Source organism: Triticum urartu, chromosome 7A, assembly GCF_056163025.1.
Source record: "Triticum urartu cultivar PI428250 chromosome 7A, HENAU_Tu73, whole genome shotgun sequence".
Taxonomy (NCBI): Eukaryota; Viridiplantae; Streptophyta; class Magnoliopsida; order Poales; family Poaceae; genus Triticum; species Triticum urartu.
The window spans coordinates 33,035,281-33,059,668 of NC_141879.1; the positions used below are offsets into that span (position 1 = coordinate 33,035,281).

General features: G+C 48.0%; 1 protein-coding gene across 2 annotated transcripts; it reads left to right on the plus strand.

Moving 5' to 3' along the window:
• The first annotated feature begins 20,720 nt into the window (after positions 1-20,720).
• On the plus strand, positions 20,721-23,048 carry LOC125523811 (chaperone protein ClpB1-like). Of its 2 annotated transcripts, none has more exons than XM_087536896.1 (6): positions 20,721-21,513; positions 21,571-21,719; positions 21,819-22,156; positions 22,241-22,508; positions 22,587-22,784; positions 22,893-23,048. In XM_087536896.1, exons 1-6 carry the CDS (start codon positions 20,721-20,723, stop codon positions 23,046-23,048), a joined length of 1,902 nt encoding a protein of 633 aa, XP_087393022.1. The 2 variants fall into 2 exon arrangements, with proteins under 2 accessions (XP_087393022.1, XP_048544838.2); XM_048688881.2 differs by having other exon boundaries at positions 20,721-21,480.
• Positions 23,049-24,388: the final 1,340 nt, after the last annotated feature.

Consider the following 24,388-nt stretch of genomic DNA (forward strand, 5'->3'; position numbering starts at 1 on the left):
CTCTCTAGTTCTTCTTCTTTTGGATCCACACCATCTTGATGGGAATCCTTGGAGTTGTAGTTGTACTTGATGAAGTGGAACTTGAAGTAGTCTTGGGAATCCACTTGACTAAGGTCTTAGGAGCTTCTTCAAATGCATCAATTTCCTCTTGAAGCTTGTCCTTGCCTTTTTGCTTGTAGTCTTGTGGTGGAAGATCATCTTGAGCTTATGTCCTCTTGAAAGAAGTATCATACTTCTCTTGTTGAGGAACAAACTTTGTCTTGGGGTATTGATCTTCTTCCCACTCAACTCCATTGGCATTGAACTTTCGTTCAAAACCAACACCTTGATTCTTCCGGTGCATTCCTTGCTTCCGCACAATTTCCTCGAATTGCTTACTCCCGGCAAGGCTTTTGTACACTCCTTTCTCTATAATTCCCTTCAATAAGCTATTTTCTTGCTCAAGTGTAACTTGGCTAAGAAATCATTAGTGGAATCAAGAGAACTACTAGAAGCAACAATATTGGATTTAGCATGATCATTGTTACTGCTAGAGGAAGAATCTTTCTTGTTCTTGTTACTAGACTTGACTTGAGGCATGTAAGTGGATAAGAGTAAACGCTTGGCAATGTAAGAAGAACTTTTCTTGCGGAGATCATCATTGATTGCTTTTAAGAACTCATGCTCTTGCTCAAGATTGAGCTTTTCAAAGCGTAGTTTCTCATGAGCTCTTAAAAGTTCTCGATGATCTTCAAAGATAGTTTCATGAGCTAACTTAAGAGTGTTTAGTTCTTTAGTTAGAGCCTCAATTTTCTCCTTATCATTGTCATTCGTTTTATCTTTATTAGCATGATTAATTGACGTTTCATCATAGTATTCATCACTAGAGTTGTCAACAAGCAAATCATAACCTAACAAGTCATCTTCATCACTATTGAAATCAACATACTCGGGGTGTGTTACCTTAGGACCTTTGGCCATGAAGCATCTTCCAATTCCTTCATTTGGTGAGTCAAATATGTCGTAGGAGTTGGTTGACACAAGTGCTAGACCGGCAACACCTTCATCTTGAGTATCTTCGGAGTCGGAGTAATAACTTCTCTCGGAGTGACTGTCGGAGTCGGAGCCGGATACCCATTCACCAACATGAGCTTGATGTCTTCGTTTTGTGTAGCTCCTTGATGATTTTTCCTTCCTTTCCGAATCCTTGCTTCTCCGTGAGTATCTTCGTTCATAACGATCATCTCTACTCCTTCTCTCTCTTGGTGGTGATTCTTTGCTTCTTCTTTTTGGAGAATCTTCTCTTCTCTTGTAGGGAGCCGTACACCCATTGGAATAGTGTCCGGGTCTTCCACAACTATAGCAGTTTCGCTCTCGACTAGAAGATCTTTTGTCATTGTAGGACCTTGACTTGAAGCTTCTATCTTTGCTTCTACTCTTGTAGAACTTGTTGAAGTTCTTCACCATTAAGCTCAATTCTTCATTGAAGTTTTGTTTCTCACTTGATGATGTAGGGGCTTCACATGAGGCTTTGTAGGCACCACTTGACTTGTTGTGAAGTTCCTCTTTATCCTTAAGTGACATCTCATGAGCAACAATTCTTCCAATCACCTCCGTTGGCTTGAGATCTTTGTAATTGGGCATCATTTGGATCAATGTGCACACGGTATCATATTTTCCATCCAAGGCTCTTAGAATCTTCTTGATGATGAATCTATCGGTCATCTCTTCACTTCCTAAGCCGACGATCTCATTTGTGATGAGAGCAAGCCTAGAGTACATTTCAGCGACACCTTCACCATCCTTCATTTTGAACTTGTCAAGTTGACTTTGAAGCACATCCAACTTGGATTCCTTGACGGAGTCGGTACCTTCGTGCATATCAATCAAAGTGTCCCAAATTTCCTTTGCATTCTCAAGACGGCTAATTTTGTTGAATTCTTCGGGGCATAATCCGTTGAAGAGAATATCACAAGCTTGAGCATTGTATTGCAACATCTTCAACTCATCCGCGGTAGCTTCACGGTTTGGTTCTTTCCCATCAAAGAAGTCACCTTGCAAACCAACACACACAATAGCCCAAACGGCGGGGTTATGTCCAAGAATATGCATTTTCATTTTATGCTTCCAACTAGCAAAATTAGTACCATCAAAGTAAGGACCTCTACGGTGATAATTTCCCTCGCTAGACGCCATACTCTCCAAGGTTGTGAAACCAAGGCTATGACCACCAAAAGCTATGGAGATCAAAGCAAATGGAGACCAAAGCTCTGATACCACTTGTAGGATCGAAAGTATGTCTAGAGGGGGGGTGATTAGACTACTTGACCAAATAAAAACTTAACCTTTTCCCAATTTTAGTTCTTGGCAGATTTTAGCTATTATAGGACAAGTCAAGCAATCATCACACAATTCAAGCAAGCATGCAAAGAGTATATTGGCAGCGGAAAGTAAAGCATGCAACTTGCAAGAATGTAAAGGGAAGGGTTTGGAGAAATCAAACACAATTGGAGACACGGATGTTTTTCCCGTGGTTCGGATAGGTGGTGCTATCCTACATCCACGTTGATGGAGACTTCAACCCACAAAGGGTAACGGTTGCGCGAGTCCACACAGGGCTCCACCCACGAAGGGTAACGGTTGCGCGAGTCCACACAGGGCTCCACCCACGAAGGGTCCACGAAGAAGCAACCACCCACAAAGGGTCCACGAAGAAGCAACCTTGTCTATCCCACCATGGCCATCGCCCACACAGGACTTGCCTCACTAGCGGTAGATCTTCACGAAGTAGGCGATCTCCTTGCCCTTACAAACTCCTTGGTTCAACTCCACAATCTTGTCGGAGGCTCCCAAGTGACACCTAGCCAATCTAGGAGACACCACTCTCCAAGAAGTAACAAATGGTGTGTAGGTAATGAACTCCTTGCTCTTGTGCTTCAAATGATAGTCTCCCCAACACTCAACTCTCTCTCATAGGATTTGGATTTGGTGGAAAGAAGATTTGAGTGGAAAGCAACTTGGGAAGGCTAGAGATCAAGATTCATATGGTAGGAATGGAATATCTTGGTCTCAACACATGAGTAGGTGGTTCTCTCTCAGAACATATGAGTAGGAATTGTGTATGTGTTCTGATGGCTCTCTCCACGAATGAAGAGGAGGTGGAGGGGTATATATAGCCTCCACACAAAATCCAACCGTTACACACAGTTTTCCAATCTCGGTGGGACCGAATCAACAAACTCGGTCGGACCGAAAATGTAAACCTAGTGACCGTTAGAGATTTTCGGTGGGACTGACATGCAACTCGGTAGGACCGATATGGTTAGGGTTTGGGCATAACGTAATCTCAGTGAGACCGATTACACAAACTTGGTGAGACCGATTTTGGTAATTAGCTAACCAGAGAGTTGGTCAGGCAAACTCGGTGGGACCGATTTGCTCTTTCGGTGAGACCGAAAAGTTACAAAAAGGAAACACTGAATTTACATTGCAATCTCGGTGGGACCGATTCGCTCTTTCGGTGAGACCGGAAAGTTACGAAAGGGAAACAGAGAGTTTGCAATCCCATCTCGGTGAGACCGAGATCCCTATCGGTAGAACCAAATTGCTAGGGTTTGGCAGTGGCTTATGACAAGTGAAACTCGGTGGCGCCGGATAGAAAGAATCGGTAGGACCGAGTTTGGCTTTGGGTTTAGGTCATATGTGGATATGGGAAAGTAGTTGAGGGTTTTGGAGCATATCACTAAGCACATGAAGCAAGAGGCTCATTAAGCAACACCTCATCCCTCCTTGATAGTATTGGCTTTTCCTAAAGACTCAATGTGATCTTGGATCACTAAAATATAAAATGAAGAGTCTTGAGCTTTTGAGCTTGAGCCAATCCTTTGTCCTTAGCATTTTGAGGGTTCCACTTTCACATCCATGCCATGCCAATCATTGAGCTTTCCTGAAATAATCATCTTGGAATAGCATTAGCTCAATGAGCTATATGTTGTTATGAATTACCAAAACCACCTAGGGATAGTTGCACTTTCAGATGTGTATTACCGAGAGGGCCCAGAGATACCTCTCCGTCAGACGGAGTGACAAATCCTAATCTCGAAATACGCCAACCCAACATGTACCTTTGGAGACACCTGTAGAGCTCCTTTATAATCACCCAGTTACGTTGTGACATTTGGTAGCACACAAAGTGTTCCTCCGATAAACGGGAGTTGCATAATCTCATAGTCATAGGAACATGTATAAGTCATGAAGAAAGCAATAGCAACATACTAAACGATCGGGTGCTAAGCTAATGGAATGGGTCATGTCAATCAGATCATTCAACTAATGATGTGATCCCGTTAATCAAATAACAACTCTTTGTCTATGGTTAGGAAACACAACCATCTTTGATTAACGAGCTAGTCAAGTAGAGGCATACTAGTGACACTTTGTTTGTCTATGTATTCACACATGTATTATGTTTCCGGTTAATACAATTCTAGCATGAATAATAAACATTTATCATGATATAAGGAAATAAATAATATCTTTATTATTGCCTTTAGGGCATATTTCCTTCACATACATGTGGGGAAAGAACCTCCCTTACAAAGAGGTCCAACTCCCTCTAAACTAGCAATGTGGGACTGAACTTTAGTAGTGTCCCTTGCCTTGCACAAATGGGCTAAGTGGGCCTCTAGGATTTATTAGGAATTTCTGAAATAGTTATTGGGCTACCTAAAATAGACTAAATTCCAGCAAAAGAGACTCTCCATGAAGAGCAGACAACCGATCAGTGGCAGACATCAGAGTGATAGCACTAGTAGAAAAAGGGTCAAATGTGAAGCACATTAGTGCCGGTTTGAATTTGAGCCGGCACTAATGTGACCATTAGTGCCGGTTCCAACGGCTAGGCGGGAGGACATCATTAATACCGGTTCGTGGGCAACTTTTAGTACCAGTTCATGCCACGAACCGGTACTAATGAGGGAAGTGCGGCTGTGGTCAGGCTGGGGCCCCCACGAAGACCTTAGGTACCGGTTCATGGCATGAACCGGTACTAGAGTTTCTTATTAAGCTGATTTTTAGTCCCACCTCGCCAAGGGAGAGGCAGTATGAGCGGTTTATAAGCCGTGAGTGCAGAGACAATGATGAAGAGGCGCAATGCTCACCTACACATTGATTAGCTTCAAGCCTTTCGGAATAGTATAGATTGCACTGAGCTATGTGCAGTGCAGTCTACACTATTCCGAAAGGCTTGAAGCAAATTAACCAGCATTGCACCTCTTTTTTATTTTTAATAACTTATTTGGACTCCGGACTTCTTGTGTGTTCAGTGTGCAACATTTAAAGCGAAGTCATCAATTTCCAACATGTTCTGACACCATTTGCTGTTTTTCAGTCATTTACCTAATTGTTTAGAGAGCTAAATGACCGTGAAATTGAAAATCACTACAAAATAAACTGTGAAAATGTTGAAACTTGGCATGGTATCATCATTTCACCCGCATAGCATGTGCGAAAGAGTAGAGAGGGTCACAGCAAAAACTGGACGCACTTTGTGTACAAACTGGACAATCTCTTTCGGAGTATCAGGGTTTCGGACGAGAACTCATCTGTTACATGGGCACTTCAATGTTTTTGAAAATTATTTGAACTCCGGACTTCTTGTGGGTTTAGTATGCAGTATTCAAAGCGACGTCATCAATTTCCAACATGTTCTGACATCATTTGCTGTTTTTCAGTCATTTACCTAATTGTTTAGAGAGCTAAATGACCGTGAAATTGAAAATCACTACAAAATGAACTGTGAAAATGTTGAAACTTGGCATGGTATCATCATTTCACCCGCATAGCATGTGCGAAAGAGTAGAGACGGTCACAGCAAAAACTGGATGCACTTCGTGTACAAACTGGACAATCTCTTTCGGAGTATCAGGGTTTCGGACGAGAACTCATCTGTTACAGCGGCACTTCATTTTTTTAAACTTATTATAACTCCAGACTTCTTGTGTGTTCAGTATGCAGCATTGAAAGCCACGCCATCAACTTTCAACCATCAACTTGGCATGGTATATAAAAATAAATGAATAGAAGAAAATAAATAAAGCAGAAAAGCAGAAAAGAAAAAATAGCAGAAAAGAAAAAAACTATAGCAAAAAAGAAAAAAAACTATATAAAAACTACTCAGAAATAAATAGAAGAAAATAAATATAGCAAAAAAGAAGAAAAACTACTCAGAAATAAATAGAAGAAAAAATAAAGCAGAAACGAAAAAACTATATATAAAAATTTGGGGCGCTGTGTGGGCCTGCTAGACCACGGGCGTGCAATTTCAGGCCCACAAGGCCCAGCAGACTCACAGGGCAGCGCGCCGTAGTTAGGCCCAGAAGCCTGCTTTATAGAGGAGTTCGAAAGGGCAGCCGCGGCTGGGTTTATAAACCAATGCGGCTGCCCTTCGCCCGGCGAGGTGGGACTAAACTTTGTGCACCGCGGGTGGCAGCGCACAACCTTTAGTACCGGTTGATGGCTCTAACCGGTACTAAAGAGTGGTCTTTAGTAACGGTTGGTGGCTCCAACCGGTACTAAAGCCACCAACCGGTACTAAAGATTGCTCTTCCCGCCTCTTGGCCTGGCCAAAGTTGGCCTTTAGTACCGGTTGGTGGCTCCAAGCGGTACTAAAGGCCCATCCTATATAAGAAAACACTTCAAAAAATTCAGTTTCTCATCTGCTTCTTCTCCTCTGTCCCGTCGCCCGCCGCCCCCGTTGCTGCCCCCTTCGACGCCCCCGTCGCCACCCCTCGTCGACGCCCCCGTCGCCGCCCCGTCCCCGTCGTCGCCGCCCCGGCCGTCCCCGTCGCCGCGCCCCGCCCCGTCGTCCCGTCGTCCCCGCCCGGCCTGTCCCCGTCCCCATCCCCGTCGTTGCCATCCCCGTCGTCACCATCCCCGTCGGCGTCGCCCATCGCCGTCCCCGTCGCCGCCCCGGTCGCCTCGCCTCGCCGGTGAGATCCTGCCCCGGCCGCCATGTCCACACACACACATTGTTTTTTAGTTTTTAGTTATAGAAATTTTTATGTTTTTTATTTATAGAAATGCTAGAAATTTTTCTGTTTTTAGTTATAGAAATATTAGAACTGTCAGTTATATATAAATGTCAGTTATATATAAATGTTTTTTATATAAATCAATTACCTAGATAAGAATGCTAGAATGTTAATGTTAGATGAATTAGATAGAGAAGTTAAATATTAATGTCAATTGTTAGATGAATTAGATAGAGAAGTTAAATAGTAATGTCAATTGTTAGATGAATTAGCTAGATATTAATTAATTAGGTATAAGAGATTATTTAAACTAGTTGAATTAATATAACTAGTTTATTTTTACTAAATGCTTAGTTGAACTAGCTAGTTAAATTAGTACTAGTTTATTTTTAGTAAGAAAATTTAGGTATATGAGATTTGATGATCTAATTAAAATATTACTATATATAGTTACTTTATATATTTTAGTAAGAAAATTAATAGAACTAGTTTGTTTTTAGTAATTTCTTAGTTGAATTAATAGAACTAGTTATTTTTAGTAAGAAAATTTAGGTATATAAGATTCGATGATTTAATCAAAATATTACTATATAGAACTACCTACTTTATTTTAGTAAGAAATTAATAGAACTAGTTTATTTTTAGTTAATGCTTAGTTGAAATAATAGAACTAGTTTATTTAGTTGAATTAATAGAACTAGTAAGTGTTTAATGTTTCACATATATATGAACATATGTTAGATATAATGTCAAATGTTAGATTAATTAGATATAAATTATATGTTAGATATATATTTAATTTAGTTATATGAGATTTCATTATCTAATTAACATTTTATTATATAGAACTAGCTACCTTATTTTTAGTAAGAAAATTAATAGAACTAGTTTAGTTGAATTAGTTGAATTAATTAGTTGAACTAGTTAGTTGAATTAGTTGAGCTACTTTATTTAGGTATATTTTTCGTAAGTGCTTAGTTGAATTAGTTGAATTAATTAGTTGAACTAGTTGAATTAACAGAATTAGTTGAATTAATAGAACTAATAAGTGTTTAATGTTTCACCTATGAACATAGGAATGTCGTCTGACGACGATCACGATTTCATTATGTGCGAATACTGCGAAGACCAGCGCCGTCTGTGTGGCAGAAATTTTCTAGTTGATGATAGACGCTTCAGCATCAAGCTGGATGAGAACTTCGAAGTGGATACAATAAGTCACAACGACAAGTCTTTTTTCGTAATTAAGCATGACTTATGCTTCATTTGCTTCAACTTTTAATTTTAATTTTTCAGTATTCTACTAGCGTATCCCCTGCCATGCAAGAATTTTTGTCTTCGATAAGATAGGTTTCAGTCCTAACGAAACTATGAAGGTAAAAAGAGTTTACTTGAAGACCGAGCATGGTTATACCTTCAACGTCAAATTATACAATGCAGACACATACACCTATTTTGAATGCAAAACTTGGCAAGCACTATGTAAGGCTTATGCATTTGAGCCTGATATGGTTATCACCTTTGATATTCGTCCGGAAGATGATATTGAAGGTAATAGAGACATCTGGGTCGATGTGCAGACGCCTCCAGTTCTACCATTATGTGAGTTTCTCAACCATATTTATGTCTTCGATATGAGATTATTTGAACCAGTTGAATAATTAATAGATCTCAATTTATATTGACAGCTTATTTCCAATAAAGCAAACATGTCCGGCGCTTGGTAGACAGGACCGTCCACTGTCCCGGGGCTGAACTAAACTACGAGGAGACAAGTCATTATGTTTCATGGCTTGAGGATCTTGATGCTGTCAAGACAAAAAAAATTCCTGCACTTAGAAATGTTAGTACTCAAAACGTGCGGCCAATAGTGTTCGTACTGAAATACGGTCACATATATTTAGGAAAGATGGTAAGATTTTTACTATTTCTCCTACGTGCATCTTTTGCATACATTATTTTTTTAAGCTAAACTTCATTGCTAAGTATGTTACTATACGATGTTCTTCAACAGGGACTCCCGATGAATGTTATGCCTGATTGGATCGAGACTAAAGGTACCATGAATATTGTTAGCTTACGGCCAAGATATCCTACAATGCACTTTAGTGCATTTAGGATTTCTAATAGCGAGGAATGCTTAATAGTAAAAGAATGGAGCAAAATTGTGAACGATCACAGAGAAGTACTAGGGGGCAGCAATCAGAAGCGCAACCCACGATTAGGAGACAGGTTCATCTACATGCTCCAATATGATGAATCAGGAAAGCTATACATGTTCTATGCTATTTTACCTGAGAGAGAGCAGCATGAGTGATTAATTAGCTAGTTCATGCTCTTAGTACTTGTCCTCTCACGTCCGTGTTCTTCGTCCTGAACTTAATTTAAAAGAGTGATTTGCTTTTGTGGTGTTATGAACGCTTATAATATCATTACCATGTTGAACTCGATGATATCCTTGCTTCTGGTACAAGTGAATGTTTCTTCTTTAAGCTAGTGTTGGTGGTGATTAGATAGCGGTAATGACTATATGATGATTAAGTAGTGGTAATGAGATGACTATTATATGATGATTTTTAGCTAGCTATGAAAACTGTTGTTGGTGATGATATATATGATGCAAGAGTTTTTATATTAATATGATGATGATGAGTTATTATATCATTTATGAAAGAAACTGCATATTAGTTTCAACTGGATGGATTCTAGCTAAGTGATTAAGTATATGCCACATCCATATTACCTCGATCACTTAATTAGGTGATCAAGTATATATAATATGGATATGACATATACTTGATGACTTAGCTAGGATCCACATGCATCCAGTCAAACTAATCTGCGGTACATTCACCTAATGATTTAACAACTCATTATAATGTAAAACAATCACTAAATTAAATTGAAACCACAAAATTAAAGTAAAAATAAAAAATAAAACCAAAACACACCCAAACATTTAGTACCGGTTGGTGTTACCAACCGGTACTAACACTACCGGAATCGCACCCTATGCCGACAGCCAGGGCCGTCGGCATAGCCCTGAATGGCCGTCGGGACAGGCCTATGCCGACGGCCCCCGTCGGCATAGGGCCGTCGGCATAGCCCTGAATGGCCGTCGGGACAGGCCTATGCCGACGGCCCCCGTCGGCATAGGGCCGTCGGCAAAATATCCGTCGGCGTAGCCTGAAAGGCCGTCGGCATAGAAAGGCCGTCGGCATAAGACCTATCCCGACGGTGTCCGTACATCTATGCCGACGGCGAAGGCCGTCGGCAACGTTATCGCCTAACGGCGGCCGCTGTCAAGTCTGCCCAACCACTTGTCTCCACGTGGCACCCCTATGCCGACGGCCTGGCCGTCGGCTTAGCAGAAAACTGTGCCGACGGCTAGACCGTCGGCATAGAAGTGCCACGTGCCGACCGGCCGCTGCTCGTGGGCCAGGGATATGCCGACGGCCCTTCCGTCGGCATAGTCTGAGATTAAGCCGACGGCCAGGCCGTCGGCATAGTCCTTCAAACGGAGATCCCAGTTGCTGACACGTGGGTACCTATGCCGACGGCCAGGCCGTCGGCTTAATCTCAGACTATGCCGACGGCTAGGCCGTCGGCATAGGTGCCCACGTGTCAGCAACTGGGAGCTCACGCTGGCCCTATGCCGACGGCCTAGCCGTCGGCATAGTTTGCTTTTAGTTTTTTTTCTTTTCCCTGTTTGTTTTCAAATCAGTTCAATTCAGATAACATCACATATATAACAGCACATATCAGCAGCACATATCAACGAACATAAGCATAAGCATCATGACAACAATAGATCATCATCACACAAGCATAAGCATATCAACGAATGTAAGCATAAGCATCATCACACAAGTCAGCTAAATGATCATCAGCACACACAAGTCATCTCAAGCATCACCATCACATCTCAAGCATCATCGAGCACCGCGGAGGTCGTCACCACCAAGACGGCCAAAGTCCAGGTCATCAGTGCTAGCGGCAGCGCTACCGCCTCCGCCTCCATGGATCGGAGTGGTCGGGCTCCGTGTCTCCGGAGTGCTGCGAAGACCACCGCCAACGGTAGATCCACCTGTTCCCTGCATGTTGAAAAGACATATGCACGGGATTTATGACTGTGTTGAAAGGCATGACATGCTTTGGGTGAATAGATTGGGGATGAACTAACCGGCGAGGGGCCAGCGTTCTGTGCCACAAACTCCTCAAAGCTCATCAGCACTGGTTGTGCTGGAGGGCATTGTGCTGTAGGGAACTGAGGACACCTGCCAGCCGCCATATCCTGAAAAGACTGCTGCATTTGGCTATCCCTCTACACTTGGTGTTCATAAAGCCTCTGATGCCACGCCATGGTCTCCTGGCGTGTGTACTCCATGTAGGCCTACGGTATGACATGATGGAACTCATAAAACTACTAAATGCGGAAAATGAAGTGAGAAATGAAGATAAGAGGGAAAATACTTACAGATTGTTGCTCCTGAAAGAGGGACTGTGTACTAGTCACTGGCTGGCTCGTGCGCTGGCTCAGGCTCGGGTCGATCCGACGAAGCTGTGTGTAGGAGATACTAGGAGTGATCACAGCATCGAGAATCGCATCCCGACCGTGCTCCTTGGGCCCCATCCTCACCACCGCCATGTCGTCCAGAGGCGCCGCAATGGGGTCAGGTGTGTCAGGATGTAACTCCAGATACGCTTCGGAGTAGGCCTTCTTCCTCCCTTCGGTCTTCTTGCCGTAGTACTTGGGCTCGCCAGGCTTGGGGTCCTTCCGCGTATGGGCGATCTCCCACGCCTACATGTGTGAGAGCGGCCGCTTCAGTTTCTCCTCCTGCACCACCAAACAGAGGTTAGTCATACATAAGAAAGTGATGGTAAATAGAAGAAGAAGAATGTTTAATGGGGTTAGTCATACATTAACTGCCTTGTGGAGATAGTGGTTTCGGTTTCCCTGAGCATGTACTCCCTCCGTCCCTCGGTTAGCCTTATTTTGGGTTCTCATAGCCGCCCAGGCTCCAGCCTCATCACACCAAAGATCCACCAATGCCGCCCAGGACTCGTCTTTTCCATAACACCAATTTGGACACACCTACATAATAAAAGCATAATGGCATGTAGGTGTGTCCAAATTGGTGTTATGGAAGCATAAAGCATAAAGCATAAAGCATAATGTACCACAAGGTAATGAAAGCATAATGAAAGCATAATGAAAAATCTTTTATACTTACCGCCAAGAACTCGGGCCTCTCCAAGGTAATGCCCATCCTCCGCGCTTCTTCCTTGGTCATCTTCACACCAAGATAGTCGTGGTAGTATGTGGAGATGGCCACATAGCGCACCTCGTACTGCATCTGGCGGGCCTTCTTCTTGCATTAGCGCAGCACGATCTGGTCCGCTCTAGCCCTGTGCTCCGGAAGAACTCGATAGTATTTCTACAATCATGCATGAAACAAGAATGGGAGAAGCCATGAGTTAAATCATTCATGAAACTAGAATGGACTTGTGCTTCTGAAGAGAACTCACCCAGAAAGTAGTGATCACGGCCTTGGCATGGGTCTCATGGTCCGCGTGGCGGGCCGCTTCCTAGTGGTCCCAGCTCGTGGCCAAAACCCGACGGTCCGGCTGCCTGACTGGATCAGGACAGTACAACCCCGGCCAATATAACTTCAGCAAGATGGTGATGAGGCCGTTGGGAATACGGACCCCTTTAGAATATATCCAGTTGCTGCAAAAGAATGAACTATTAGCATGTGACAAGAAAAATAAATAACAACCGGAATAAGCATGTGACAAGCAACATAATGAACCACTTACTCTTTTCCCGTGGGCTCAATGAGCCACTTCTGCTCCTCAGTAGCAGGAACCTGCTTTGGTAGCTTTGCGTTGCCACGCAGCCACCCCTTCGTGTCAACCCCCTTCCCGTCACCACCATCATCCCCGCCACCACCCTCCTCCTCGCCTGCCTCCCCCTCCCCAACCTCCTCCTCCTCCTCCTCCTCGCCTGCCTCCTCCTCCTCCTCCTCGCCTGCCTCACTAGAGGAGGGTACCTCACTAGAGGAGGGCCTCGAAGACAACACCCCTAAGTCGGTGAGGGTGCGCTCTTTCTGGCCGCGACCCCCTGTAGTGGCTCTCCCCCCAGCGCCTCGTCCTCTAGAGGCTCTCCCCCCGCCCCCTCCTCCTCTAGGGGCACCTCTCCCTCGACCTCCCTGTGAGGAGTCATCGTCAAGTAGCCGAGGGGGAGGATTACGTGCTCGACCACTCCGACTAGGCAGGCCGACGACCTTGCGTAGGAAACCCACGCCGTCGGCCTTCCCCTTGCCCATGTTCCACGAACCTGCATTGAAAAGAGAAAAAGCAATTAGTAAATTAATGAAATGAAGGAAAGGCATGATAATAAACACATTAATAAAAATGCATAAAAAGGCATATTCCTAAACTATAGAAAAAAAATACTTGAAACATACATCTGCTAGAACCCATATGAATCATTACTGTTGTAACCTCTTTCTCGGTCCGTCTCATCATCACTATCAATCATATCATCTTCGTTGTCCGACGGAGGTGGAGGCTCTTCCTCGTCGTCAGCGTTTTCGTTTAACTTTTATAGCATAAGTATGTCATTTTCATTGACAATGGTCTCACCATCATTCCGTGCATCGTCGATGTTTGGGTCCACATCATCATCACCCAATGGTCTAGCGTCATCATTTCTAACCACATCATCATCATCATCATCATCAGGTTGCTCTTGATAGAACACTCCCTCGTATGTCATGGGGTTAATGTTGTAGTAATCGTCTTCATTCGGGTCTGGTAGCTTACCATGTGGCGACACCTTGAACACAACTTCCCAGCCCTTTAGATACACTTTCTGGCATGGGTAAGGCAGATAATATACTTGTGTAGCTTGGGTAGCCGCAATGAAGAGATCGGCTCCGGCATAGACGGTTGATGGTTTAACTTCGACCAAACCAATGGAAGGCGTATGTTTTACCCCCTCCTGCGGATCGAACCATCGGCATTTGAACACAGGCAGACTTAGGGTCTCACGCCCAATCTACACATGGAGAACATACCCAATCTACACATCCTCGGGCTGTCCATGGAAAACGCTGGACAATCCGAAAGAGCTGCGGTGATAAATATGCAATTGAATGCATATTTATCGATGCAAACCTTTCGGACGGGAGACGCCTAGGGTACGCCAGTTGACATGAAAATGAAATCTAGTGACATGATTAAAAGAGTGTAGGAGGTGTAGGTGGATTTGTAGCTCACCCTCGGCTGTAGAGGAAGTAGTCGAACAGAGGAGGGACGATCCCTGACCAACAACTCCGATGACGATCACTCCACCGACATGAAACTCTAACAAACCTGCAAATTCCAAAGCGACAAAAATTTAGAACATCACAACTCATAAAGCATATTCATCATCAACTCACAAATTTAGGTGCATTCATTTATTCTTGAATCATGTAGGGTTATTTCATCACATATTCATCATCATCATCACAACTAACAATATTAAATAAATATTCATCATCATCATCATCACAACTAACAATATCAACAATATATTCATCATCATTGTCTATTCATCATCATCATCGATTCATCTCATCGAACAAAAAATTTATCTATCTCTATCTATATATCTAACAATCTATCTATCTAACAATCTATCTATCTATTGATCTATCTATCGATCTATCTATCTATATATGTAACAATCTATCTATCTAAAAACAGAAAAAAAAAGGTCGGGGCGAGGTGGCGACCGGCGGGGCAACGACGCGGAGGAGGGGGCGGAGCAGCGCGGGTGGGGGGTCCGACGGAGGGGGGTGGAGATGGCGGCGGCGGAGAGGGCGTCCGACGGAGGGGGGTGGAGATGGCGGCGGCGCGGCGCGGGTGGGTGGAGATGGCGGCGGAGAGGGCGTCCGACGGAGGAGGGTGGAGATGGCGGCGGCGCGGCGCGGGTGGGTGGAGATGGCGGCGGCCGGTGGCGGGGCAAGCGGCTAGGGGGGCGTCGACGGCGCGGAGAGGGTGGCGGCGGCGGTTGGTTGTCGAGGAGAGGGAGTTGGATCAAGGAGAGAAACGAGTGGAGGAGGAGGGCCGGGTCGAGGATAAGGTGGCCCTATGCCGACGGCCAGTCCGTCGGCATAGGAGTGGTCCCACCTGACAGCGAGAGGTCCATCGAGTGGATAAGGGTGGCTCTATGCCGACGGCCAGGCCGTCGGCATAGATAGGAGGCCTATGCCGACGGCTATGCCGTAGGCATAGATGGCAACTACTTTTTTAAAAAAAAATAGTCCCACCTCGCCGAGGGAAAAGCAATTAGACCTGTTTAAATAGCTCACTAATTCAATTATTACATTTTTAGATTCTTAGTTTACCGTCTGTATGGGACCCGGTACCCCGCACCTGGAGGGGGGAAACGGACGCGTGGGGTCGTGTAGACCCGACACGTCCGTTTCCCCCCTCCCGGTGCCGGCGACGGCGCCGTCTGTTAGGGGGGCCACACCCCGAAGATGCGTGCCACCTCTTCGGACATGCCACAACACCACCCTGCTTGTATGAGGGCCCGATACGACACTCCGGTGGCATTGCTACCCCCTAGGGACCCCGTCCCGCCTAACCCTGGAGCGGTTGACCACGAGATCTAGCCCTTTGACTTCCTACGGACGGGCTTTGACTAGTGGACCTCTCCACCCGGTTGTGTCGGGTCGGCCCAGAGGGACACCGGGGAGCAACATCTGCGCCAAACCCACAGCTAAATCCACTCCGTGTAGACCCGATGCGGTAGTTTCCCCACTCCAGGTGCCGGCGGCGACGCCGTCCGTGAGGGGGGCCACGCACCGGACACGCGTCCCGCCTCTTCGGACATGCCACCACATCACCCCGCATGTATGAGGGCCCGGCGCGATGCTCCGGTGGCATTGCTACCCCCCAGGGCCCCCGACCCGCCTAACCCTGTAGCGTTTGACCACGGGATCTAGCCCTTTGACTTTGCACGGACGGGCTTTGACCAGCGGACCTCCCCACCCGGTTGTGTTCGGTCAGCCCATAGGTACACTTTGGAGCAACATCCGGGCCAGACCCACAACAAGATCCCCTCCGTGTGGACCCGACACGTCCGTTTCCCCCCTCCAGGTGCCGGCGGCGGCGCCGTCCGTGAAGGGGGGCACATCCTGGAGATGTGTGCCGCCTCTTCGGACATGCCACCACACCACCCGGCATGTATGAGGGCCCGGTGCCACGCTCCGGTGGCATTGCTACCCCCCGAGGGCCCCCGTCCCGCCTAACCCTGTAGCGATTGACCACGTGATCTAGCCCTTTGACTTTGCACGGACGGGCTTTGACCAGTGGACCTCCCCACCCGGTTGTGTTAGGTCAGCCCATAGAAACACTCTGGAGCAACATCCGGGCCAGACCCACAGCAAGATCCCATCCGTGTAGACCCCACGCGTCCGTTTCCCCCCTCCAGGTGCCGGCGACGGCGCCGTCCGTGAGGAGGGGCACACCCCGGACAAGCGTCCCGCCTCTTCGGACATGCCACCACATCACCCCGCATGTATGAGGGCCCGGTGCCACGCTCCGGTGGCATTGCTACCCCCCCCCCCCAGGGCCCCCGTCCCGCCTAACCCTGTAGCGTTTGACCACGCGATCTAGCCCTTTGACTTTGCACGGACGGGCTTTGACCAGTGGGCCTCCCCACCCGGTTGTGTTAGGTCAGCCCATAGGAACACTCTGGAGCAACATCCGGGCCAGACCCACAGCAAGATCCCCTCCGTGTTGACCCCACGCGTCCGTTTACCCCCTCCAGGTGCCGGCGGCGGCGCCGTCCGTGAGGGGGGGCACACCCCGGACACGCGTCCCGCCTCTTCGGACATACCACCACACCACCCCGCATGTATGAGGGCCCGGTGCCACGCTCCGGTGGCATTGCTACCCCCCCAGGGCCCCCGTCCCGCCTAACCCTGTAGCGATTGACCACGCGATGTAGCCCTTTGACTTTGCACGGACGGGCTTTGACCAGTGGACCTCCCCACCCGGTTGTGTTAGGTCAGCTCATAGGAACACTCTGGAGCAACATCCGGGCCAGACCCACAGCAAGATCCCCTCCGTGTAGACCCCACGCGTCCGTTTCCCCCCTCCAGGTGCCGGCGGCGGCGCCGTCCGTGAGGGAGGGCACACCCCGGACACGCGTGCCGCCTCTTCAGACATGCCACCACATCACCCCGCATGTATGAGGGCCCGGTGCCACGCTCCGGTGGCATTGCTACCCCCAGGGCCCCCGTCCCGCCTAACCCTGTAGCGTTTGACCACGCGATCTAGCCCTTTGACTTTACACGGACGGGCTTTGACCCGTGGGCCTCCCCACCCGGTTGTGTTAGGTCAGCCCATAGGAACACTCTGGAGCAACATCCAGGCCAGACCCACAGCAAGATCCCCTCCGTGTAGACCCCACGCATCCGTTTACCCCCTCCAGGTGCCGGCGGCGGCGCCGTCCGTGAGGGGGGGCACACCCCGGACACGCGTCCCGCCTCTTCGGACATGCCACCACACCACCCCACATGTATGAGGGCCCGGTGCCACGCTCCGGTGGCATTGCTACCCCCCCAGGGCCCCCGTCCCGCCTAACCCTGTAGCGATTGACCACGCGATGTAGCCCTTTGACTTTGCACGGACGGGCTTTGACCAGTGGACCTCCCCACCCGGTTGTGTTAGGTCAGCCCATAGGAACACTCTGGAGTAACATCCGGGCCAGACCCACAGCAAGATCCCCTCCGTGTAGACCCCACGCGTCCGTTTACCCCCTCCAGGTGCCGGCGGCGGCGCCGTCCGTGAGGGGGGGCAAACCCCGGACACGCGTGCCGCCTCTTCAGACATGCCACCACACCACCCCGCATGTATGAGGGCCCGGTGCCACTCTCCGGTGGCATTGCTACGCCCAGGGCCCCCGTCCCGCCTAACCCTGTAGCGATTGACCACGCGATCTAGCCCTTTGACTTTGCACGGACGGGCTTTGACCAGTGGACCTCCCCACCCGGTTGTGTTAGGTCAGTCCATAGGAACACTCTGGAGCAACATCCGGGCCAGACCCACAGCAAGATCCCCTCCGTGTAGACCCCACGCGTCCGTTTCCCCCCTCCGGGTGCCGGCGGCGGCGCCGTCCGTGAGGGGGGGGCACACCCCGGACACGCGTGCCGCCTCTTCAGACATGCCACCACACCACCCCGCATGTATGAGGGCCCGGTGCCACGCTCCGGTGGCATTGCTACCCCCCAGGGCCCCCGTCCCGCCTAACCCTGTAGCGATTGACCACGCGATCTAGCCCTTTGACTTTGCACGGACGGGCTTTGACCAGTGGACCTCCCCACCCGGTTGTGTTAGGTCAGCCCATAGGAACACTCTGGAGCAACATCCGGGCCAGACCCACAGCAAGATCCCCTCCGTGTAGACCCCACGCGTCCGTTTACCCCCTCCGTGACACGGCGATAGCGACGTTCGTAACGGGGGGCGGCAATCGATATACCATCGGGAATGTTTTTTTAGATAAGGCATAATTATCTTATGCAAAAACAAAAACTAAAATAAAGTAAAAATAACAAAACAAAGTAAAAATAAAAAATAAAGTAAAATATACGTATGCACGGCATATCTGTGCACACACGCAGGTTATCCCGCGGATCGATGACGGGGCGTGGCACAGGGATCGATGACGTGGCGAAGGGGCCTATGCCGACGGCCGTGCCGTAGGCATACCTCTGCCACAGATAATATAAAAAATTAAGTAAAGTAAACATTTGCCGACGGCCAGGCCGTCGGCATATCTGTGCACACACGGATCGATGACGTGGTGTGTCATACGGATCGTTGACGTGGCAGAGGGGCCTATGCCGACGGCTACGCCGTAGGCATACCTCTGCCACAGATATGTCGACGGCCGCCGTTACAGCCCGTCGGCGTAGGATAAACGCCGTCAAGCGTCAGCACTGACCAGGGAGTTGGGCCCGGGATATGCCGACGGCCTGTCCTATGCCGACGGGCGCCGTAGGCTTATCCCGGGCGGTCCCGACGGCCACGTCTATGCCAACGGCCCCGTCGGCATAGATCAATGTATGCCGACGGCTTTTCTACGCCTACGGCCCACCCTTGGCCGTCGGCATAGGTGCGGCGATGCCGACGGGGGCCGTCGGCAAACCCTGTTTTTCTGGTAGTGTAATGTCCTACGCGCCCATGGAGCTGGCTTGTGCCACGTGGTTGCCCTTTAGCACCGGTTCGTGCTGAACCGGTACTAGGGGGGGGGGGGCTTTAGTGCCCACACTTTAGTGCCGGTTACCGAACCGGCACTAAAGGGCCTTACGAACCGGTGCTATTGCCCGGTTCTGCATTAGTGTAGCATGCTTGCATTTCAGCATTCCAGCATGACGCAACAAGTCCAAAGAGTACTTCTTCTGAGTAAGAGTCAACCCAACAGAAGACCGTGAAACCTCTAGACCAAGGAAAAAAATGCAGAGCACCTAGGTCCTTGATAGCAAAATCACCACTCAATACAGTCTAACATCTTCTCTGATATGATGTTAGGTTGAGGTCTTACATGGAACTGTGCATTTTAGTGCCGGTGATATTCTTGCAACATCAAGGCAGCAGTTACTCAGAACGGGTCAGTATAGCAACTTTATTATCTGTTGGTCAACTTTGTAACTATCTTGTGAAATATATGTCATTCTCTTTTTCCAAAAATGTGAGTTAAACGTCTGTTCTTTCATACACAGTTGTTCAGTATGGCGAAATTCAAATTCCTCGCCAATCGTATCTATATGAGTAGTCTCTATTTCTTTGTGGATGCTCATCATCACCATCATGTCAGCATCTTCATCGTCAATGATGTCTGAATCCAACGAATCAATGAACTTCTTGAACATGTAGTCATCAAGCTCATTGTTATCAAACTCTTTATTTGTCGAATCCTTAACTGAACAAAATGAGAAAAGAAGTTTGACGTTTCGTCAAATACATGGCAGGCGAAGTGTATGTTCGACGGAGTAGGACGTGCCTGAGCATAGTCCGGAGCGGCGAACGACGTTTGGGAGGGACGGGGCCGGTGGTGGTTGGTGTTGTGGGTTGGGGACGGTGGCACTTATCCCTCTGGTGGCTCTCGCCGGTGCTGCGTTGCGGGCAGCGCTGCTCCGGTTGCGGCAAAGCGTCGATGCTACGAGCGGGCGTCACCGGCGATGCAAAGAAGATGCGGGGAGCGGCTACATGGACCGGCACGAGCTTGCCCATGGTGGGTGTTGCGAGCGTGGCGTTGGGGTGCGGTGCCGCGAGCGACGGCGCGTCGCAAGCTCGCCGGTGGGGTGCTGCTAGTGCGAGGCCGAGACGGAGGTAATAGTTTGCGGGGAGACAGATGGACAGGGGAACGAGTATGATCGGCCGGCTATGCGTGAGTCCATGAGACGGCTCCGGAGGTGAGAGTGAGCCCAGATCGGACGATCGATGCGGAGGTGTCCGAGTAGGGTTGGTGCTTGATTTGAGTCCATCACCGAGTCGTGATTTACTACTCTATCAGCTGCGCTAGATAGGAGTATATATTTGTGTACCCTTGAAAGCCAGAAATCCATCGACTCCGGCGGTGTACCAAAGAAATTAGAAGATCGCTCCTCTTCCTCACTGTTTGGATCGAAATACAAGAGAGAAGAGATGGAGCAGGCTATGCTGGCTAGGGTATTGGCCGTTACTAGCGTTGGTTTGTCGTGGGCAATAGTGTGGAGCCTCTTGTCGCAACAGCTCAAGCCCTTCTCCACGCCCGCCATCCTCAGGACCTTGGACGCCGGCGCCTCCGATCCTGTCATCGGCCGCGACGACGACATCGACCGCGTCATCTGCATCCTCTGCCGCCGCTCCAAGAACTGCGCCGCCCTCGTCGGCCCTGCCGGCGTCGGCAAGACGGCCATCGTCGAGGGCCTCGCTCGGCGCATCGCTGCTGGGACGGTCCCCGAAGCCCTCGCCGGGGCCCGCGTGGCCGAGCTCGACGTCGGGGCCATGGTTGCGGGGACCCACTGGCGCGGCATGTTCGAGCAGCGCTTGAAGGATGCCATCAAGAAGGCCGAGGATTCCGCCGGCAAGCTCATCCCCTTCATCGACGAGATGCACATGATTGTCGGTGCCGGCGATCATCGTGGCGGCACCGGCGACGCCGCCAACATCCTCAAGCCCGCGTTGGCCCGTGGCCGCATCCGTTGCATAGGCGCCACCACAACCGAAGAGTACCGCAAATACATCCAGAAGGATGCCGCGCTCGAGCGGCGCTTCCAAAGGGTTGACATCGACGAGCCCACCCTGCAGGCGACCGTTGCCATCCTGCAGGGGCTGAAGCAGCGGTACCAAGACTACCATGGACTCACAATTCGCGACGACGCTCTGGTTGCTGCTGCGCAGCTCGCCGGCCGTTATATTACAGGTACGTTCATGATAAGATTTGTGCATTTTGTAGGTTTACTTTTGTAAGGTTTGTGCATCTTGAAGAAATCGTCCATTTTCTTGTTTTCAGGTCGCCAGTTTCCTGATAAAGCAATTGATTTGATGGACGAGGCATGCACTTCCGTAAGGTTGCATCAACCAAAACAAATTAGAGATAAGAAAACTAGCATTGTAAATGCGGTGGAGGAGATAACCGTTGGTCCATGTCATATTGCACAGGTAAATTCACATTTCCTTGCTAATAATCGAATCTGTATGAGTAGTAGTCTCCATTTGTTTCAATGTGATGCTCATGCCATGTTCTTTCGTTATATGAAGGTTGTGAGCCGATGGACTAAAATTCCGATCACTACACTTGGCCGAGAGGAAGAAAAGTTCAGCCACCTAGTAGACAGATTGCATGAGAGAGTCGTTGGACAGCATGAAGCTGTTAATTTGGTTGCGCAAGAAGTGCTACGTTCGAGGGTCGGCTTTGATCAATCTAGCCAACCAATCGGTTCTTTTCTATTTTTGGGGCCGACTGGTGTTGGGAAGACAGAGCTTGCGAAAGCACTTGCCGAGAAGCTGTTTGACAATGAGAAGATGTTCGTCTGCTTTGACATGTCTGAATATGCTGACAGTGGATCTGTGGCGCGCCTCATTGGAGGACCTCGAAGGTTTAAACTTGCACGCTCTTTGCACACGTATTTCTTTCCTGAACTTCCTTCTCATATCTCACTTTTTCGTTTGACTTTCTGAAGCTATGAAGAAGATGGACAGCTTACTGATAAAGTAAGGAGCCAACCATATAGCGTTGTTCTTTTTGACGAGGCGGATAAGGCGCATCCCTCGATATTCAAGGTTCTCATTCAACTCCTCGATGATGGCATGTTGATTGATGGAAAAGGACGGAGCGTATATTTCAAGAATACTATCATCATCATGAGCTCAAATCTAGGAGCAGAGAATCTGTCAGCTGGAATGGCCGCAGAAAACATGGAAACTGCACGGGATCTTCTTATGGAAAAGGTATGTGTATCCCAAACTGTCTCTTTGTAAAGTCCAATTGGGAACTCTGCTGATCGTCATATTTACCTGATCTTGCAGGTTGAGAAACGGTTCAAGCCTGAATTCATCAACAAACTGAGTGAGACTGTGATATTTGAGCCGCTTTCACATGAGGAACTGAGGGAGATTGTGAAAATCCAGATGAAGAGTGTTGTTGCCATGGCAGCTAACAAGGGCATCTCTCTGTTTGCATCAGATGCTGCCTTGGACGTCATTTGGTCAGAGTCGCACGACATGGTAAGTACATGTTATTTTCATCACCAAACCAAATCACACTACTTATCTGCGTAGTCTTTTGTATGTATGTCCCGCTTACGATGCATATACATGGACTGTATATTGCAGGTGTATGGCGCAAGGCCTATTAAGAGGTGGATGAAGAAGAATGTGACGAGAGTTCTCGTGGACATGCTTGTCAATGGAGAAGCATGCCAAGGATCGACCGTCTTCATAGATGCCGCCGATGATAGGAAGGGGCTGAAATACCACGTACTGAAGTAGCAGGAGGTGGCAGATCTACCAGTCGAGGCCAGCTATGATTTTTTGCCGTGTGCATAGGCAATTAGGCATATATAGCGAATATGTATGTTGTTAGTGATTAGTCACCAAGCACTTGTTGTTCGTACTGTATATTCATTATCTGTAGCAAAATGGTATGTAAAGCTTACAGGTGTGTGAGAAAATGTTTGTTGCTTGCTGAGATTTATACTTCCTTGATCGAACCTCTATGACTGACTGCTACTGAGTTTACTAATAAACCTTGGGCCGCTGCTCCCAGTCTTCAGTCTTGAGACTTAATCCAAAACCCCGCTGCCAAACAGAGACCACGCATGCAGGCAAGTATCCGATGATTCAGATAGACTCCACGGTGTCCATTTTGACCAGCTCAGTGTGCCGTGTAAAGTGGTCGAATTTCATCTGCACGCCATTGTAAAGTACTCCCACTGTCCCGAAATGTACAAAACTTGTCACGCTACAAAATGTTGTTCGTTTCCAAAAATGCCCTCCCGCACCGCTCGCAAATTGTCTTCTCTCGCATTCCACTCTCGTCATCGCCTTTCCTTCACTCCATCTCTCCATCCCTTTCCTTCCCCCAAATCCATCCCTCCATCTATCCATCGATCGATCTACACCGATGAGAAGGCAAAACGGTGGCTCTGGCCGGAGTAAACATTTCGGAGTAGACTGCAGTTTGGTTTTGGATAAAGGGCACTACTTGGTTGTGATCGTAGGCCCACTAGTGCTAAATTTAGTCACGTGGTTTGTGATGGTAGGAGTATTTAGTGTTATTGTGATTTTAGTGTAGAATGAACTTTCTGAACTTATTGTTCACTATGTTTTCTGAACTTTTTGCAACGGCGGCTGTTCTGAATTTTTTCTGAAGGGGCGAGGTGCATGATCTGGTTCCCCAGCAAGAAAGTGATGCTTCATGTTATGTACTCCAGAATGTTCAGTATGAGGATGTTATCCAGGATGTTGTTGATGATGTTATATGTTCAGTTAATTAAAGTGAATTCAGAGGATGTTGTTCATTTAATCATAGAGGATGTTGTACTCTGTAGTGTAAATGTTCAGAGTAGTAAATTCAGGGTTTCTCTTTTTTTTTCTGCTCCAGTGTAGAGATGATTCATGTGATTGGAGTACAATGTAGAGATGCAGCGTTTCTGCTTTTTAGGTCAGCATGTTCAGTTAGAGGATGTTGTTGATGATACATTTGGGATGCTCTAGGGCTGCTCTAGTGATGCTCTTTAGTGTGGTGAATGCCTGCTAATCCAAATGAACATTTAGTGGAGTACTGCTATGTCAACATGCTTGTGAGTATAGGAGTAGAACCATATTGG

Coding starts and splice junctions, on each gene's coding strand:
- LOC125523811 (XM_087536896.1), top strand. CDS start 20,721: ATGGAGCAGGCTATGCTGGCTAGGGTATTGGCCGTTACTAGCGTTGGT. Junction 21,720..21,818: donor GTCCATGTCATATTGCACAG/GTAAATTCACAT, acceptor CGTTATATGAAG/GTTGTGAGCCGATGGACTAA. Junction 22,509..22,586: donor GGGATCTTCTTATGGAAAAG/GTATGTGTATCC, acceptor CTGATCTTGCAG/GTTGAGAAACGGTTCAAGCC.